This window comes from Chrysochloris asiatica, unplaced genomic scaffold (genome assembly GCF_000296735.1).
Source record: "Chrysochloris asiatica unplaced genomic scaffold, ChrAsi1.0 scaffold00197, whole genome shotgun sequence".
NCBI classification, from domain to species: Eukaryota; Metazoa; Chordata; class Mammalia; order Afrosoricida; family Chrysochloridae; genus Chrysochloris; species Chrysochloris asiatica.
Genome location: NW_006408715.1, coordinates 1,524,755 through 1,545,621, shown reverse-complemented (window position 1 = coordinate 1,545,621; position 20,867 = coordinate 1,524,755). Strand labels below are relative to the sequence as shown.

The 20,867-nt window shown below is 43.1% G+C and overlaps 1 protein-coding gene across 1 annotated transcript in view; it reads right to left on the bottom strand.

Annotated features, from left to right (window-relative positions):
- The window catches only part of LOC102836138 (UDP-glucuronic acid decarboxylase 1-like), a 154,978-nt gene that overhangs the window by 11,154 nt on the left and 122,957 nt on the right, over positions 1 to 20,867 (bottom strand). Inside the window, exon 9 of the mRNA XM_006872447.1 lies at positions 7,771 to 7,890. Coding sequence (XP_006872509.1) covers positions 7,771 to 7,890 — 120 coding nt within the window. The remainder of the gene's footprint in view (positions 1 to 7,770; positions 7,891 to 20,867) is intronic.

Genomic DNA, 20,867 nt, shown 5'->3' with positions numbered 1-20,867 from the left:
GATATAATGAATGTAAAACTAATGTTCTCCCATGTAAACTATCACATAATCACAATAAAACATTAAAAAAAAAATTATGTCCCAACAGCGTGAAGGTGGCAGAAATAGCTAGCAATCGTGCACATGAATGCAAAGTTCGCCCCAAAAAACCACTATCCGAAATAATTGGTTTGTATTAGAATCATCTACGTATCAGGCATTGGATTAGGTTCTGGGAACTCTTGATTTTGATCTTGTGAGGGGGACAGACCCACACACAAATAGTAACCAGTGCGCGTAATCAGTGGTTTCCACTGTGGTACCCATGAGAACCAGCTTGTACTTCCTCTAGAGAAATCTACAGAATGTCTGGGAATGTGGCTCAGGCATTTCTGTTTTTAAACCTAGCCCCCCCACATGACCCTAATGCGCAGCCAAGGCTGAGAACTAACACAGGAAGTTTCTGGTGTTAGAAAAGAGTGGCAGGAAGGAGGGCTTAGCCACATGGGTGTGCTTTCTATGTTCTGAGTCCTGGTGTGGCGCTGTGGGTTAACGTGCTGAACTACATGGTCAGTTTGAACCTCAAGGCCTGCAGTTTGATATCACCAGCTGCTCCTTAGAAACTCTGTACAGGGTCGCTGTGAGTCAGAACCAACTTGATGGCATTTAATAACAACAATACCTCTGTTCATGCTCTTTCCTTTGCCCATTCATCTACTTTCCCTCCTAACAAGTGCTATCCATCCTCTAAGGACCAGCTCAAATGCCACCACCCCCTTGTAGACCTTGGGAGAAAGAACTGCTGTCCATGGTGCTCTGAAGTCTCTTCCTCATCGTGTACCCTGGACTACGAGCTACCCAAGGACAGACATGGGTCTGAATCATCTTGGAAGCACTGGTACCAAGCACAATGAAACAACAGTAACTTGTGGGTTCCTTAGCTTAGGCCACTTCATTACAACAAAGACAAGGAAGCAGAAGGACCCATTGAGAGATTGCTAACCCTATAGTCACAGAGATTTTTCTTGCTAGCTTGTGATGGAAAATAGGCAGCTGAGACAAGGGGTTGCTTTCCAAACCCAGAGGACCCCTAAGAATCAGGATGTCCTATCCACACACCATTTCACAGAGCCCAGTCCACACAAGAGGAGCCAGAAGTAGCGTCATGCCCTCACCTTCATGCCGATCTCCTAGTTCTGGGAGGAAAATGACCCAGGGCACTGATGGGGATTGATTAAATGGGACTGCCAAGAATCATGGCAATGAAATGAAAAAGATAATTGTAATGGAGACACTAACTAACTAGCTTGAATTTTACCTCATCCAGAAGTGAGATTTAGAGTTACAAATTGGGGAGTCAAAAAATGCTACTAAAGATTGAAACAATCTTCCTCTCCTGTTTGGAAACATTTATTGGCTTGTTACCAGTTTAAGAGTCTGGCATTATTATCTCCCAGAAACAATCTTGGTAAGTTTGACTCTGCTCCAATTTGACTTATTTTCCTAAAATGACAGAAATACCCAGCAGTTCGATCGATGTATGCCGTCCATAGCCGCCTAGTTCACAGTGACTTGGGTGACAGCCACAGCAAGAGCCAGGCTGCATTCAGACAGGGACATGTAGACACACCTCGTCCAGCGGACCAGCTTGGCCATCTCCTCAAGGCCGGAGCACTGCTGCAGGCACCACACCGCTGCAAGGGAGGCCAACTTGCTCCAGTAAGGTATGCTAACAAAAGCCCCTGGCAGCCCTTCTCCTCCAGCCCTTCCATTTGCTAAATCTCCTCTGGAGCTCTTAGTGACAGCTGGGTCAGGAGGAAGAGAAAGGAGTCCCCATCACACTAAGAGACAATCAGGGAGGAACCAATTCTGCTCCGGGCTGTGGCAGGAATGTGTGAATCCACCAACTCCAGGGGCTTTCCTGAAGGTGCTGCTTCCAGGTCATGCATTTAGCTAAGAGCATGAGCGGTGTGCCCCAGAGACCCCAGGTATGTACGCCTGGAATCTTTACAAACTGGGGTTGGATTTTAGTTTCCAGTTTATCATATCCTTCATTGTTGTCAAATGTCACCAATTAGTTCTAATTCATGGTGACCCTCTACAGGGTTTCCAAAGAGCAACTGGTGCATTTAGTGGTCTAGTACTTATCCTGCAGCACACCTGGGCTTTTGGTTTATACCATGAACAGGGAGTCCTGGTGATGCATGGTTAAAGCATTCAGCTGCCAACTGAAAGGTTGGTGGTTCAGACCTATTACCCACTTCATGGATGGAAGATGTGGCAGTCTGATTTTGTAAAGGTACCATCTTGGAAACCCTATACGGTCACTATGAGCTGAAAAATAATAATGGATTTTATGGTTATCCTACTAAAATGCTATTTTACAATATGAAGATTTATGATTCACATGCATATTATTCACCAAACAACAAAAGTTGTTGTTAAGTGCCATCGAGTCAGTTCCAACTTATAGTGACCCTGTATAGGGTTGTCGAAGAGCAGCTGATGAGCCTGAACGGCCAACCTTGCAGAGTAGTGTATTAGTGCACAGTGCCACACCAGAGCTCTAAATGGGAAAAAAAAAAGCATAAAAAGTAGAAGATGTGCATAAGGCAGACAGGAGAAGAAGTGATGCTTTAGAAATACGGTGTTTGTGAAGGCAGAGAACAAACAAATCATCGAAGTGGTATGGTCAGAATGCTCCTTAGAAGCCAGGATGGCAAGATGTTCTCTCTTAGACTTCAGACACATTATCAGGAGGGGCCGGTCCCTGGAGAAGGACAGCATGCTTGGTAAAGTAGAGGGTTAATAAAAAAGAGGAAAACCCCTAATCAGATGAACTGACACAGTAGCAATTTGTGTCACTGGGCTGAAAAGTTTCAATTGTGACGATCATCCAGAACTGGGCGGTGTTTCCTTCTGCTATACATGGGCTGTTATGAGTTGAAACTGACTTGATGGCACCTAACAACAACAAGACTTGAGAGAAACCATAGGCTTTGACTTTTTTTTGTTATTTTGGGGGGCGGGGGAGTGTGCCAGGGGAGGTTATATAACAAGGAGGTACTGAAGGGCAGAGAGCCCAATGTTATTTACGTACTTGGCACAAAGTAGGCCCTCAGAAAGTATCAGGACATAGCACTTTGCACGTGCTCCCCTTCACTGCCCCCTATTTTCCTCCTAATATAAGATAGTAGGCAATTTAGAACTTTTTGCTTCATTTCCCACAATGGGAGAGATGCAAGGTGATGTATGGAAAACAGTCCAAGTCACACTGAGGCCCAGGTAGTTAAGGGTCACTTGCAATTCAGAGCAGCTTGGCTTAGAAACTATCAAAGACAGGCCTGGGAAGTGGTGGGCAGGCAGCAGGGACTCAGGCGTTGTCACATCCATCTCCTTGGTAGCTAAGACACCATCCTGCTTCCCCAGGAATAAAGACCCCATGCTAGGAATCACTTAAGATGCTAAGAATGGTACTTATCATCCCCACTTTGAATTGAAAAACAGTAAGATTTCACTAAGAGATAGCGCTGAATTGAGACTGCAGCTTTGTATGTCCCGCTGTCCCTGGACTGCTTTACATGAACAAAGTTGTTTTCTCATCTCTAAACTGGAATAATTCACAGTACTGTGGCAAACAGAATTATAATTCTACTGTGAATGTGTGTGAGGAGCTTGAGCCACACTGCAGAATAAGCACTGTTATTGTTGTTAGGTGCCATCAAGCCAGTACCAACTCATAGCAACTCTATGCACAGTAGAATGAAACACTGCTGGATCCTGGGCCAACCTCACTACTGTTGCCACGCTTGAGAATAAGCACTAGACTGTTACAAACTCACCAGTTGTCCCGCAGGAGGGAGAAAGATGAGGCTGTCTGCTTCCATAAAGATGTGCAGCCTTGAGAACGGCAGGCAGCTCATTATTTATTAGGGTCATTAGGGCCAAATTTCTCCATTCTATGATATAAGTCCTAGCCTCTATGCCTGTGATTATGGACACATTTTGAAATTAGTTGGGACTCCTGGTGTGGCACTGTAGGATCAGCACTGGACTGCAAACCACAAGGTCAGCAATTCAAACTCACCAGCTGCTCCTTGGAAACCCTATACAGTGCTACTAGGAGTCTAACTTGGCTCAATGGCTCTTAAGTATTAAGGATGTCCCAACTTAGAGTGTGTGACTCAAATCACCACCATCAGTTTCCCTTAGGGCATGGTCTGATTCCAATTTATAAACTGCCCTGGAAAAGCTTGTTTTTTTGCCTTGGGTCTTATATCTGCTCATTACGTCAGAGCTCCATTTTGTGGGACTTTTCCGCTCATCATCTGATCTGATTTACCAGCTCCCGCAGCCTCATGCTTGTAATGTGACCCTGCTGATTTGGGTTCCTCAGCTCCTGAGATTATGTAGGTGAGAAGATTCCCCCAGACTTATTTCTGAATTACACATTAAGGACAACGTCGTGAGCCATTTCATTTGACAGCTGTGAATTTTGTGAGGCATTGCAGTGTGTTGCACAACCCTGGGACTTGAAGGAAGGGAGGATTGGTGATTGATATCAAGGACTATCAAGGGACATAATATGTCAGAAAAGTCGAACAGGTGGGCTATCTTTACCCTCCAATTCAAACCCTACACGGGGTGGCTAAGTTGGAACCAATTCTACAGCAGTTGGTTTGGGTGGGTGCATGTGCATGTGGGTCCCAAGAAAATAAATTAAGTACACTATCTTCATCAGAATCATACTCATATATTTCTAAACCTACTGCGTGGGAGTCCTGGCATGGCTCTGTAAGACACGCACTGGACGGCTAACCACAAGGTTGGAGTTTTGATCCCTACGACTGCCCCTTGGAAGCCTCATATAGGATTCCTGACTCTGTGGTACTTAAAAACAACTAGAGGGGAAAAAAATATTATCTGAGCTTCTATTTCATTCAAATAAAATATAACTTCAGTTTATAACTTACGGAGCCTAGGGATTTAACTCCTGAGTTATCATAAGAGGAATCTGATACGGTAGGGACTCATGACGCTAAGTTGTGCCAAAATAATTATCTTTGCCAAGGGATAAGATAACAAAGAGCTTCTGAAAAAAGCAGCTGGAAGGTAAGAGATGGCATTAACCCAGTTTGGGATAGGGAGGCTAACATCCTGAGATATTACAGCCCAGCGGCCATAACAGAGCTCTTCAGTATTAGAAATCATATGTTGGAAAAATAGCAGAAACGGAAGAAGAGGGACAGACACATCTCTTTATTTCCTTTCTGAATAAACAAAGTATTCTCTGAGGTGGGCTGCGTTGAAAAAGGCATGAAGTATGATCCTTTCCCACAAGATTTCCCCACAAAACCTGCTGGCCAAAGCTTAAAAAGCAAGAAATAGTAACTCAATTGGACTGAAAAGGAAGCAAAGGCTAGCGATTTCATCAAATTATTTCATCAAGAGATTTCATTGAGAAAATTGATGGGCAATATTCTGTGTGATAAAAGGAAAAGAAACACATTCTGAAAGGCCTCCCAGAGGACGAGGACCTACCCCGCCTCCCAGCAGAGGAGAATAGAGAAGACTCCACTACACCATGTTTGGAACTTAACTGCACTCAGGGATGACACCCGCGCTCTTTTCTCTTCGGTCATTGGCACAGATGCTAGTCTGGCATGCAAACAATACATACATTATGACTATCTGCCAACAATGTATTTATTCTTGTGGCCGGCCAGGAGACTTGCTCTCCGACCTAGCACTGTGGCTCTGGCTGCCGCCACAGTTGTAATAAATCAAGAAGTTGTTTCTTGGAAGGCCTCTAACAGTTTACAAACAGAGCAGCTCTGATCTCATGATGTTACAAAGTGGTTAAAAAAAGCAGCAGGGATCTCACTGAAGATGAGAAATTCTCAACAGTGAGACGCATCTGAGCAAGATCTCCATTCTCTAGAACCGTTCAGTCTCAAAAAGCAGGTAAAAGTGAAACAGGGAATGACAGTAAATTTCACCTCATAAGTAACAGTCAGCATAATGAACAAAAGTCACTGAGTCAAATGTGCTCCTCAGAAGGGAAAGTAGCCCTGCATCACTAATTCAATACCCCATCACTAATTCAACCAACATTCACTGCGTGCCTCTTCAGGGCCAGCCACTCCCTGAATACCACAAATTACTAATGTGCAAAAACGTACACTCTTAGTAGAGATGTGAGGAGCCATGGTAGCGTAGTGGTGACAAGTCAGGCTGCTAACCTCAAGGTCAGCAGTTCGAAACTATCAGCTGTTCCCCCAGAGAAAGATGAGGCTTTCTGCTCCCATGAAGATTTACAGCCTCAGAAACCCTGTACAGAGTCACTATGAGTCGGAACTGACTCCATGGCACATAACCACCACCTGATAGAGATTTTATTAAGAGCCATCAAGTCAGTTCCTACTCAGTTACCCTGTATGGGTTTCCAATGCTTTAAATTGTGCAGAAGCAGAAAGCCTCATCTTTCTCTCATGGAGCAGTTGATGGGCTCAAACCACTGACCATGTCATTTGCAAGCCAGTGTTTATCCTCTAGAGCCACTGTGTTCTCTAGTAGGGATTGGTGTTGTTGTTAAGTGCCAGTGAGTTGATTCCAACCCACAGTGACCCTGGTATAGGGTTTTCGAGAAGTGGCTCATAAGCTTGAACTACCAACCATGCAATTCAAACTGACTTTGCAGTCCAGCACATTAACCTACAGTGCCACACCAGGACTCAGGTATATCTATAAAGGGAAATTAAACCAGTTACCATTTAGCTGATTTAGACTCATAACAGCCCAAGTGGGTGATGTTTTGGAGGTGAAGCTCCATGCCTTTCTTCCAAGGTGCCTTTGGGTGGACTTGAATTTCTAACTAACCCATCAGCTAGCAACTGAGCATGTTAATCATTTGTACAACTACAAGTAAATAGAAAGAGATAAGTGGATAGGTAGCTAAATAGAGATTAAAAGATATAATCTACCACCCACCCTCCCCCTCCTCTCACTGTCACCCAAATGCACTCAGCTGGTAAGCACCATTCTGCCTTCAGAGCCTCCAAAGTAACAGAATGCTTTTCATCTCAGTAAACCCACCAAACAGAGCTGATATAGAAGTCTTTAAGAAGCTATACAAGGAAAGGACACAAAAGTTGGGGCAGACAAATAGGAAGAGGAAAGAGGAGCAGAGAAGCAAAGGGAGGAAAAGAAGGAGGATTCAGCAGAACTGAAGAAAACAAACTACAGTTAATCAGTAAACCCACTCCCTGAGGTCGGCAAGGACGCTCATCCCCGAGGGAGTTTGTGTGTGAGGAGCTTGTGTGGGGAACTAAGAGCCCCACAGACTGTGTTTGGGGGCCAGTCAGCTGCGCAAGTCTGAAGGCAGTCAGTCAAAATTAGTCACATTGCCACGAAAGAGTCAGAAAAGGTCTGTGTGGGGCAGGGAGCCTGAGGGACTGGCAACCTGGACAAAACCTGCACCCAGCTCTCCGGGGATACCTTGGGAGCGCTCTGTAGAAGCAAGATGACTCAACTTCTCTCACCTGGAGGATATACACACCCCTCTTCATGATTCCACCCACCCGCTTTCTTCCCTCTCCCTCACTAAGAAGGCCAGTCAACGGTAGGTAGTGGTAGCATATACGGACACACATGAACACCAAATGGCAACCCCAGAAATGTTATTCCCTGAGTCAAGGCTTTCTCATCTTTTATCCCGTGGAAATTGAGTACAGATGTGGGTTGCAAAGTGGATGCAGAAAGACCCGGGTGCCTATTGAGGCTGGTACTCACCGTGAGCGGCTCCCCCTGGAGGGCCTGCAGGATGAAGTTGCTGACAACCCGCCCGTCATTCATGTGCATACGTGGTCCGAATGTGTTGAAGATCCTTGCCACTCGCACTTCAACTCCTTCCTGAAAAGAAATGTGTTTCATCTCACAACATGCAACTGTGTTCTTCGCATTTCCAGTGCCCTGCATGTGAAATGCATCAGAACACATTCCGCTTTCATTACAAGACGAGACTGTATCTATATATTTGTTTCTGATTATACAACAGCTCATCGTAAACAAATTTACACACTCCACATAACATACTCCTGGTGAGCTAAATCCAACTCATGCTGACCCCATGAATTTCAGATTAGAACTATACACCATAGGTTTTCAATAGAAACAACTTTACAAAAAGGGGTCCTGGTGGTGTTGTGGTTAAAGTGCTCGGCTGCTAACTGAAAGGTGTGTCATTTGAACCCACTAGTTGCTCCGCAGGAGAAAAGATGTGGCTGTTCTCGCCAAGATTAGAAACTCTGTGGGACTCTCTGTCCTACAAGCGCAACAGAAACTGAAATGGACTCAATAGCTGTGGTTTTGGGTTTGTGAATCTTACAAAGTAGCTCACCAACCCTTTCTTCTGCAGTGCCTCTGGGTGGATCTGAACTTCTACATTTTCAGTTAGGAGCTAAAGCAAACCCTTTGCATGGTCCAGGACCCTCCAAGGTCATACCAAAGAAAGCAATTATGTGTGTCGTATCTGGCTTCTGAAAGGCTACTGCCACTTACATTCTGGTAGAAAACTTTGAAAATGATTAAACAGTGCAACGAAAGAGCTGTTCATATACATTCATCTTCAGTAAATATCTATTTTCCCAAATGGGATCATGGCAGGCATACAATTTTATAATCTTTTGCACATAACATGTTGTACAAATTTATCACTCAACAGAGATTTAAATGACAATGAATTGACAGGGGATGCAGGGGGAAAAATGGGAGTACTTTAAGATCTATGAAAAGATGGGCAGAAAATAAAGGCCTTGAGAAGAGCTACATTGAATCATTTTGCGATCTTGCTACTGTTCTTAGCTGCCAGCAAATTAACCTCCAACTCTTGGTAACTCCATGCAAAATGAAATGCAACAGTGCCTGGTGACTGGGTATGGAGTAGACCTTTGTGAACTGGGTTTTCACTGGTCTTCAGATACAAATCACACTTTCTTCCTGGTCTGTTTCAGTCTGGAAGCTCTGCTGAAATCCGTTCATATCATAGCAACACGTAAGCTTCTACTGGCCACACAGTGGTGCCTGCGCAGGAAGAAACTTAGCTGGAAGCAAATTTGGGTCTTCTGCACGCAAGGCAAGAATTCTGCCCCCACGCTATCGATGTCCCCAGTATGCTGAATGCCAAACTAAAAACAGACCTACTGCTGCTGAGTTGGTTCCGACCAGTATCGAACCTGCAGCTAAGACTAGAACGGCCCCATAAAATTTCCAAGTTGTAAATCTTTACAGAAGTGGTCTGCTACATGATTCTCTCACAAAGCAGCTCTTGGGTTCAAACTGTCAACCTTTTGGTTCGTAGTCAAGTGTTTAACAACTGAGCCACCAAGGTTCTCCTACACACACACGCAATCTGCTAATTCTGCCTCCAAAGTCTCGAAAATCCTTGTCACCCTCACTGGGTCCAACACCAAGCAGCCATCATGTCTAATCAGATTTATAAAGCCCGAGTTCTCCACTGCTTCCTGCAATCTCGCATCTGCACACAAGGGCTAAGGGATCTTTTAGACATTTGACTGGGTTCCTCTAATCCTCTGCTCAAAACCCTGCAGCTGTCTTAGTTCAAAGACTGAAAATACCTAAACAAATCTGATAATGCCCAGCTGTCCACCAACCCTTCTTCACTTCCCATTGCTGCCTTGGCTCCCCACGTGCCAGGAGACCTGGCCTATCTGCCTCTTCAAGCACCCCCTACCTTGTCCCCTTACTCTTCTCAGCCTTTAGCTCTCCACTTAAACACCATCTCCCCACACAGTGTACAAAAGCTCCCCCAGCTAATTAGCCTGTGGATCCCTGGAAGGCAAGATTCTGGCTTTTTATTTAGAAAATCTGTGTGTGTGCAAGAACACATAGCCAGACAGTCTACATTTGTAATTCAAGGACATGGATTCCACTCTTGTGCTAACATCCTCACTATCCTCTTCCAAATTTTTCTAGCACCACTTTCTTTACCTCACTGCTCCCTAAACTTTAATTATTTTTGGAGTGAATTCTTAAAATGAGCACAATGCTCTAAACACTGACATTTTATCAAATGGATATCTGCTTCCTTCCATGAACAACTGCCTCCTTTGCCATGAGATCACAAGAACCAGCTAACATTACTGAATATTCTGATCAAAGATTCCACAGTTTCTCCCAAAGGGGAAAAACTATGGAACAGAACTTCAAATTCTTTTTTTCAAAACAAAACAAAACAAAAAACCCTAGTCTCTCAAGGGCTGACGGGATGCATATGGTAGGAAGCAACACACAACACCGTGTTCTAGAATGAATGAGTGAGGAACAATGTCAAAACCTTCCTGTCATTAAGTATGGAGATGAACACACTCAACAGGCCCCTATCACTCTTGTATTCCTTCTGGTTTAAGTCCATCTCTTTTCCTAATGTGCTCTCTGGCACAGCTCCCTCATACCTTTGAGCTACTACACCGCTGCCCCATTGCTTTCCATTGTCCACGGAAAATGGTTCACTTTAGAGATGTAGTGAGCCACATTCGGCTTTAGTAATAAGCCGAATAAGTGTTAGCATTTTTTAAAATTATTATTAGAATTCAAGGACTTCCTGTACTTTACTATCTCTTGCCGCACGCTGGGAACTAAACACTCCAGGACATATGCATGAGCCCAGTGCATGAACACCAGCCCTGGTTGGGACCCTCGGCCTGCATCTCCAGCCTTGTCTACTTCAGGTCCCAGTGCTGTCTAGCAACAGGCCCTATACACATAAAAGCTGTCATGTCTAAAATTCCATTATCTTTTCATTCCATTTCTCCACAAACTTTTAGAAGTCCCTCGTATAACCTATTTAAAAACAAAAAATATCTTGTTTTAGAAATCCAGCCCACAAAAAGAGCACAAAATAGGAACAAACATTTATGGCAGACCCATGTTTACCACAGCATTATCTGTATTGGGGTAAAAAACTAAAGACTTAAGAAGAGTTCAATATAGGCAATTCATTAAACAGGGAAAATACATACTAACATCATATTTAAACTGGTCATTTCTAGGTTGTGGGCTTATAGATACTTGTTTTCCATGTATTTTCATATTTCTCGTTTTCTACAACAAACAAGCATTACTGTTGTGATCAAGAAAACACAATTTAAAAATATGCAGATTTTGTATAACCACAAAATCCTTCTTCAAATGATCTTTATTATTTTCACAAGCTATTTGTGGATAGAAAATTTGAACTTTTTAAATCACAAATTCTGAACTGGTGGATTTTTATTTTGTCTAAGTGTATTCTATATGTTTAGCTCATTTGTCTATTAACATTCATTTACTCAGTTCCTGACGGCAGGTAGGAAGGTGAGGTTCTTGCATCTCATGGCCTCCAAGTATCTTCTGGATCGACTCACTTTACCCTCTCTTGTTCTCATGTATAGCTGGGGAGGATTGATGTTGTTGTTAAGTGCTGTTGAGTCAGTTCCGACTCAGCAACGCTGTGTAGGGTTTCCAAGGAGTGGTTGTTGAGTTTGAACTGCCAACCTTGTGGCTCAAACCAAGCTTACAGTCGAGCGCTTATTCTACCTATTTCATAGGCACTCGAGTCTTCTTGTGGAAACTGCAGTGTCTCTATAAGATAAGCACTGGTTCAAGTCTGCCAGCTGCTCTGAAGGAGAAAGATGAGGCTTTCTGCTCCTGCAAAGATTTACAGTCTTGTAAGCCCTATACAGGGTTACTATGAGTTGGAACTTAACAATAACAATAATAAGGATGGCACTACAGAATCTTGGTGTGGTGCTATAGGATAAGTACTGGATTGCTAACTGCAAGGTGAGTGGTTCAAACCCACCAGCCGCTCCTAGGAAACCCTGTACAGCACTGCTAGGAACTGAAACTGACTTGATGACATATAACAACAATGCTACACTTAGTATGGGCCTGGTGATAAATATTAGTTTCTACATTGGTGTGATGCTGTAAGATAAGCAATGGATGGCTAACTGCAAGGTTGGAGGTTCAAACCCACCAGCCACTCCTTGGAAACCCTATAGAGGGTCACTAAGAGTCAGAACTGACTTAACAGCACTTAACAACACTGTTCTCATAGGACCCTCTGGGTAGTACAAACGATGAATGTATTTGGCTCCTGACAGAAGGTTGAAGGTTCAAGCCCACCCAGAATGCTCTGAAGAAGTGCCTGGTGATCTACATCTGAAAAGTCAACAAGTGAAAACTCCCTGGGGCATAGTTCCACTTCGATACACAGCAACTTTTGGTTCTCTTAGTGCAGAGACTAAAAATACCTAATTCAATCCGATAAAGCCCTGACCACAAACCCGTTCTCACTTCCCACTGTTGATACAGCAATGGGTAAAACACATGAAAACCACACACGCATAGCATAATTACACCAATTCAGAATTTGTTTTTTTAAAAAAAGGTTTCTCTTTAATCCTTGAAAACAGTATGTGAAATTAATAAATAAGACAGTCTGGAGAAGTACTAGATTTTGGGGGATTGTTGTTACTACTAGCCAAACCAGTTTTTATTTTATTTTCTAATTTGACCACCTTAGTACTGGTAAGTTCAGGGAAGCTGATGGACATTCCTAAGCTACGGGGGCTTATTAACACAGTATTTCTCAACCTGTATAGTAAGTTAAGGGATTATGATGTAGCGCTGTAGGATAAACACTGAACTGCTAACTGCAAGGCTGATGGTTCAAATCCACCAATTGATCCTCGCAAACCCTATACAGAGTCACTATGAGCCAGAAGCAACTTGACAGCACTTACCAACAATAGTGAGTTAAAAGAGGCCCTAGTGGTGCAATGGTTAAGTGCTTGGCTGCTAACCAAAAGGTTGGCAGTTCAAACCCCGCAGCCATTCTGCAGGGAAAATATATGGCAGTCTGCTTTGGCAAAGACGACTGGGGCCACGCTGAGCCAGACGTGACTTGACAGCAAGTAGTTTACTTGCAGCGAGTTAAAGGGAATGAGTTTCAAGTGTTCCAAGGTCCCACTTTGACTCACGCAGCAGATGAAGCTGCCCCAGCTGCCACCTCTGGTCACAAACAGCCTCTCTGTGCTCTATGATGTGAAAAGCACTGGGAAACATGGGTCTAGTGGGGAGTCAGCTTTTAAAAACATTTAGCTAACGTCTCCCAGCAATACAGCATAATGTTTTCTTAAGACTATGATGTTGATAAATGCCCTCGAGTTAATTCTGACTCACAGTGACCCTGGAGTTTCAAGGAGCATCTGGTGGGCTTAAATAGCCAGTCTTAGGGTAGTAGTCCAGTGTTTATCCTATAGCACCACACCAGGACTCCAAGACAACGACGCTGTTAAGTACTTTCAAGTCAATTCAACTCCTTTCTCTACTGAATTAAAAAGCAGAGATTATTTTAAATGGGAGTGGAGGGGAAGTAGGAGGCTAATAATATTGATCTCAAATAGACAATACCTCAAAAATAACCAATTGCATTTTACTGATAAAATAGGGAATGAACAGGAAGTGGATGAATATGGCTTTATTTTGGTAAGAGATTAGCAAACTTACAAAAATCAGATCAGTGTGCCTGGCAGGGTTAAGTTCACTGAGCTATGCAGAGTTTGCAACAAAGCAAATCCTTTTATCATCCTACCCCCTCTTCTCCTCCACAACAATGGCCGAGACCACAGCCTGCTTAAAAGCTGAGTTTTGCGGACATTAACCAGCAACACCTAAAGGAGGTGCTTTTGTTTCTATTTTCCAACTTGGATCTGTACCCCAAAACCTTTTGCCCTCAAGTAGAATTTCGGGTTTCCTAGGCTATGACTTTACAGGCACGGTATCAGCAAGTCTCTCCCACAGAGCTTCACAGGTGGGTTCAAACTGGAGGCTTCTCAATTAGCAGCCAAGCGCTAAACCACCGAGTCACCCCCAGGGCTCCCAGATATAGAATAATTAGACATCGCTGGGCAATTCCTTTGGACAAGTGAACCAGCAGCAGCAGCAGCAAGAGCAATGGCACTTTTCCAAGAATTCAGGTTCAGTTTACACTGTACAATCAGTTACATATGAAGCCTACACACTCAGAAGAAGGACGTCAAGACATGTTTCCCTCTTGTGAGCTAGCATCTTCTGAACTTGGTGTACTGATCTTTCTCTATATATATATTGTAAAGAAACTCATCACCACAAAACCAGAGCTACACCTGTTCAACATGTAGAGTAGGTGGGGTGCCAGACACCCAGCTCCTCGAATCTTCACAGTGGGTCCTAAGGGTTGGGAGGGCGGACTGTCAGCAGGTACATGAACAAAGGGTGTTTGTGGCGGTGGCTCTTACACTGACCATGCCTTAGAAGAAGGTATAATTATTCCCCATCTTGGATTTATGGAAAGGTCCAGTGTCCAATCCCAACTCTTTCCCAGAAAGAATGGAGCCAGGAAGTGGCCCTTGTGGCACAGTGTCCCCTTTAAGAGTGAATCTTCCTCTGAATGGCTCAAAAGTAAACCCTGACTCACATTCAAAGCCACATTGGCAAGTGACAGATCCCTGTTGATGACCATTCAAGTGTATGTAAGCTTTCCATCATGGGTCAGATGAGGGCCTCGGAAAACACAGGCAGTAATTCAGAAATCTAATTGCTGAATCATTCTTAATAATGACTAGTTCTCACTTTGCTCTGTGGTGTGTGTTCCCCCTGGTAAACCATGACTCATTACATATGACTGCAAGCATCAAGAAATTTTTAATCAGTGAGGAAAGGGTAACTTCTGTGAGTCAGAGATACAGCAGCAAAAAAAAAAAAGGAGGGAAATTTAAAATTATTAAGAAAGGATGGCTACTTAGTACTCTAAGGGGAGTGCATACAACCACACACAAAGCTAGTGGCCACATGAATTAGGGCGTGGGTGGCCCTAGTGGGCAGTGCACTGGACCAGACACTGGAGTACTTAGAGGGTTCTACTCCATTCTGTCAACATAAGAGCAAGTTTCTGGGGAAGTCGTTCAGTTTTCTAAGATTTATAATCCTAATCTTTAAAATAGGGACAGAAATACCCAATATGCTTACATCATAGGAATACAGAGAAATTTATGAAGTGGCTTTGAAAGCTGTCATCTCTATTATAAATCTCCACATGGTGGTCCTAAAGCAGTTCTGTGCCTCTGTACTCTACCCTGTCCATGTTCACTGATAACCAACTGTTTCTTGAAGTGATGGTGACCACCCGTGGAATATCTCAGGAGCAATTCCAACAGGCAACTCAGACTACAGGGACCAGAAGTGGAGTTTTTGAAGGCAGTTCCATAACTGGCCTTTTGAAACAGTTGACTACACTACCGTAATGAACAACCCAAGACAGCTAAGTGGTATCAGAAGGTCTCCTGGTCTCAGTTGTAGCAACCGTGAGATGAGTGAGGGGACACTGAGACAATTAATGGGAGGACAGGGCTTACTGGTAAGCAATGACCCAAGTGGTATTGTGGGGGGTACAGGGAATCCCTCACCTCCTTCCCAGAACTCTGTTGTCTCCTACAGACAGAAATGTTATTAAAAACCCAAACTAAACTCATTGCCATCAAGTTGATTTCAAATTCCTAGTGACTCTGTTGTGTTGCTGTGGGTTAATGAGCGCGACTGAAAAGTCATTTGAAGCACAAGATTGGCGGTTCAAGCTCACCAGTGGCTCCTCGGAAACCCTATACAGGGTTGCTATGAGTCAGAACCGACTCCACGGCACTTAGCAACAACAAAGCACAGTGACTCTATTGGAAAGAGTAGAACTGCTCCACAGGGTTTCCGAGACTGTGATCTTTAAGGAAACAGACCACTCTCATGTTTCTTTCACAAAGCAGTTGTGGGGTTCACCCTACCAACCTTTCAGTCAGTAGCCAAGTGCTTAACCACTGTGCAACCAGACATCCTAGAAATGTTACCAAAACCCAAACCCACGGCCACCAAGTCTATTCTACATCAAAGCACCCTTATTATGGTTTCTGACACCAAATCTTTACGGGAGCAGACAGCCTCATCTTTCTCCTGTGGAGTGATTGGTGGGTTTAAACCATGTGGTTAGAAGCTCAATGCCTAACCCACAGCACCACCAGGAGGGAGTAAACTAATTCTCTAAATTTCTCTTTTAGAATGCAATCATTCACTGAGAGTGAAGTGTCCAGCTGATATGAAGTGAGGGGAGATGCACAAGAACACTCAAACTTTCAGATAGTATCCATTTGACCTAGCTTCCATGATGATCAGAACTTGAGTAGAGGAAGATTAAGAAATTTCTTATAAAGGAAAAAGTGTAAATTGCTACAATTTGAGGAACTTGACCTATATTTATGGATGCAGCAGCTCAAAATACCAACTGACAGGGAAAGAATCTTCACATAAATGATCAATCCTATCCCCTCTGTACAGAGTTGATTGGGATGAGAAACTTAAGATATTGACTGCCTAAAACGGGGGGTGGGGTGGGGGGAGGAGCAATAAAGGCATGAAGTGTTTGTTTTACAAGTTTTCAAGAGGAACTTGAGTTTCAGAGTATACGGGGGAAGGTAGAATCCTCCAATAAATCATTTTTATCTTGTCTAGACAGGTCTGGTGAAAGAAGATGGGGATAAGATTCTTATGATTCAATAATGAGTAATTGTTATCATGACTAATTACGATTGTAACAACTGCAAAGGTAGAAGATTTGTAACATAAAGGAAGGAGTAGTTAATCTTACATTCCAGGAACAGAGGACCCTAGGACCATCAAGGGAAAAGAGCATCCTACATTCCAGGAACAGAGGAGCCTAGGACCATCAAGGGAGAAAAGCATGAGTAGAATGTGGGACCCTATTCAGAGAAGCAGCAACACCAGAAATGGACGCAGAGATGATGACATGGAGATATGGAGAAGCTGAGGACTCTAGATTTATGGAAAGAGAAAGGCTGCTTGCTGGTGTCCAGGATGCAGGCTTGCAGAATGTGCCCTGTGGTTGTTTAAATGAGTATATATTCCCAAGTGTTTTTGTGGACATTAAAAAAAAAACCAGAGGGACTAGAAGCAAATACTGTTAAGTGATGATGCACAGAGGAGGTTATAATCATTGCAATGAAATGAGATACGATAGGATGAGTGTAAAACCGATGTTCTCCCATGTAAAGTATCAGTCAAAAAAAGAATGCATTCTTTAGAGAGTATTATGATCCCTGTTTTTATGAACAGAGGTGCTGAAGTGGAAAACAAAGCACTGTGTAACAGCAACTGTGAGACAGGTACAGGGCCAGGCAGTGTGCTTCATTCAGCTGCGCATAGGGTCGCTATGAGTCGGAACTGACTCAACCCTTGACGGCACTTAACAACAACTGCATTGGAAGAGGGTGTGCTCATCAGAGTGAGGAGCCCGAGAGGCCATACCTCATTTTTCCTATACCTTGCCCTGAAGGAGACATAGGTGGCACTTTGACCCAGAAATCCTATTCCTAGGATACCCTGTTGCTATTGTTAAGTGCCGTTAACTTGGCTCCAATTTATAGTGACCTGTATAGGGTTTCAGAGACTGTAAATCTCTGCAGAAGCAGGAAGCTTCATCTTTCTTCTGCAGAGCAGCTGGTGGGCTCAAACTACTGGCCTGGAATGCTCCTAGGATACCCTAGCAAAGTAACACTACTGACATGGACAGATACATGCACACCTGTGCTCACTGCAGTGTTATTCACAACAGCAAAACCAATGGAAAGAACCTAACTGCCCATCACAGAGGAATGGATAAATGATGGTATATACACAAAATGGAATAACCATGCAGCCAGAAAGAATAATGGTGAGTTCTCAAAATTCCTTGTAACATGGATGAATCTGAAGACTATTATGATGAGTGAAATAAATCAAGCACAAAAAGACAAAGTATGAACTCACCATTATAAAATTACAGTAATAATATACATACAGGAAACAACATTCTTTGGTGGTTACCAAGGACGGGAGTGAGAGGATGGAGAAGCACTTTCTAGATTGCAATCACTCACTAGTGTTGGTAACTGGTAGGGAGATATCAAGTCGGAGTAAAGTCAGTACAACTTAATCAAAGTAAAAGACGACACACTAAGAAGTACACACAAATAAGGAATAATTTTCGTGAAAGTTGAAACAATAAAATGTTGTGACAATAGTTACAACAACCAAAAAAATGTATGTGGTTACACAAATAAGTACACATGAATACACAAGTACACATGGGTGTTTGTATAGGCACATGTATATGCGTGTTTGGTGTCCTGAGATGCAACTACATGAAATAAAGCACATAGGGGTCATATTTATGAATGCTTCCTAAATATAACCAAACAGTTCACAGGATTGGTTTACTGAGTTTGATGGCTTCGGACCATAGTTTCACGGGACAACTCAGTTAACTGGAACAACATAGCTTTTAAAACTGATGTTCTACATCCTAGGTTGGGGGTCTTAAGAGCTTGTGAGCTTTTGGAGATTGTTGTCTGAGCTTTTGGAGACAAGAGAAAGAAGAAAACACGGACTCAGACTCTCCACAAACCACAGCCTTGAGACCAAAAAAAAAAACTAGATGGTGCCTCTTCCAACCAGTGATGCAATAGATGGTCCCAGATAGAATTGGGAGGAAAATGCAAAATAACTCAAATTCCTAAAACAAGCCAGACTTAGTGGATTGGTAGAAACCGGAGGAAAAGGCTTCCTCAAGACTATTACTCTGGAATACCCTTTAAACTTAGAACTGAAACCACTTCCAGAGGTCACCTATCAGTCAAAAGCCAGACTGGATCATAAATAATATCACCTGTGCATACTGTGTTCCTGTACACCAAGGGTGGGGACCATGCAGCTCGTGGGCCATATAAGGCCCATGAAATCATTTGGTCTGGCCTTGCCAAGCCAACTGCAGTTTCAGCTATCACATTGGGGACAAGTCAAGTAAATGTTTGACCAAATGTTGCAGCCTAATTTTTAAGTGGATAATTTTGTATGGTCTGTGAATGATGTTACAAATTGTGGCATTAAAAAAAAGTTTCCCCACTCCTGCTCTAAGCTATCATCTAAATGAGACTTAACTGGCAACATTTATCTTAGATCAAAAGTGAAAAGGTAAGGCGAGGTAGGAGGGCAGGCAAAATGGATATGAACCACCAGAGTGGAAATAATGAGAAGGCTGAAACATTATGTAGTATCACTGAATAGTATGTGTTGTTGCTGTTAAGTGTTGTTGAAGCAGTTCTGACTCAGTGACCCTGAATAGGGTTTCCAAAGCAGTAATCTTTGCAGAAACAAAAAGCTTCAGCATCTTATGTGGAACAGCTAGTGGACTTGAACCACCAACCTTGTGGTGTACAGTTCTATGATTATCTTATGGAACCAACACACTCCCCAAATAAAATGTGAAGAAATTGTTAAATAAGAACCTAACTTGCTGTGTAACTTTTCTCCAAAAACACAAAAAAATTAAAATAAAAAAGTTAAGGACCTTATTACTCTTCAAACTCATTATGCATTAAAACAAAATGGTCTGTCCTTCACACACTCTAGTTAATTTTAAAATGTTGTTCCATGTATTGGGGAGGTTCCATGTATTGGGAAGACCATCTTAAACTTTTGTGGCAAGATACTCTGGACTCAAAAATGACCAAGACGTGTCCCTTCTACAACTCATTAACATTTCAAAGACTAAATATAAGCCAAGTTCCCAACGTAGTATTGTACTAGTTTTGTTTCTGGCCAATAACAAAGCAGAAAGCTTTAAATACTGACATCACCACAGGGTAAATTTAACATGTTGGTATTTCCATTTAAAGTATGATAAAGAAAGCCACCTGACAACCCTCTACAAAAAAGAGGAAAGAGGGGAAGACACAAAAAAATAAAAAGCAGCATGTGCTTGTTTGTAAGCTGCCTTACTTTCTCCTGAAGTAGGGAAATGCCAGGACCAGGACCACTAGGCATTCTCCGAGGTTCTAGCACTGCTGGCTCCTTTGGGTTCTCAGATGAACACTCCAGGGAAGATGCTACAGGCCCCAGTCACAAAATACTCAGAGCTAGACACCAAGAAAACACCATTCCCATTCACAAAGCCAGAAGCATCTCGTCCTTCTGAGTTTGTCTGCAGTCTGGGCCTGGGACTGAGAAATGCAGGTCACCGGGACAGAAACCCATTCACCTTTCGTCACCAAGGGCAAAGCTAGCCTCCAGCAGCTGCCAACAAACTGTCCCAGAACAAGCTCCCATGTCCACATTTATTCATCTACATGTCTCTCACTTTAATGAAGGGGATGTGTGGTTGATTTCCATGAAATGTGACTATATAACAGCACTGACCCAAGCACAACGAAGACAAAGCCCACATCAAGCCCTTCTCTGTACCATCTCATTTGCTCCTTCCCAGCTCTGTGGTCTGGAGAACTCCACAGGAGAGACAAGAACTGAGCAGCCAAGTGTTAGGTCACTTCTCTGAGGTCACATGGTGGCAGAGCCTGTACTGGAACCTAAGGCCTCTTTACAGGAGGAGCCTCTTAAGCTTTGTGGGCTCTTTCTACTAGAGCATATGAGTGAGCAAATCCGAAACACGAAGCTATCCATGGTCAAAGCACTCCAGAGCAACAATCATTCACAAAACAGGAAATATATATAAATTCCTAAAGAGATAAAAATTAAAACAACAGTGAATCCATTTTACAACTTATCAAAAGAAAAATGCAAAAATCCATTATTGTGGAAAAAAGACTTGGACTGCCAGTAGGCACTATGGCATTGAAGAAACATATAGGTGATGTTGTTTTTGTTGGTAAGTGCGGTCAGTTGGTTCAAATTCATAGTGACCCTCTATAGGGTTTCTGAGGAGTGGTTGGTGGGTTTGAATCACCAGCCTT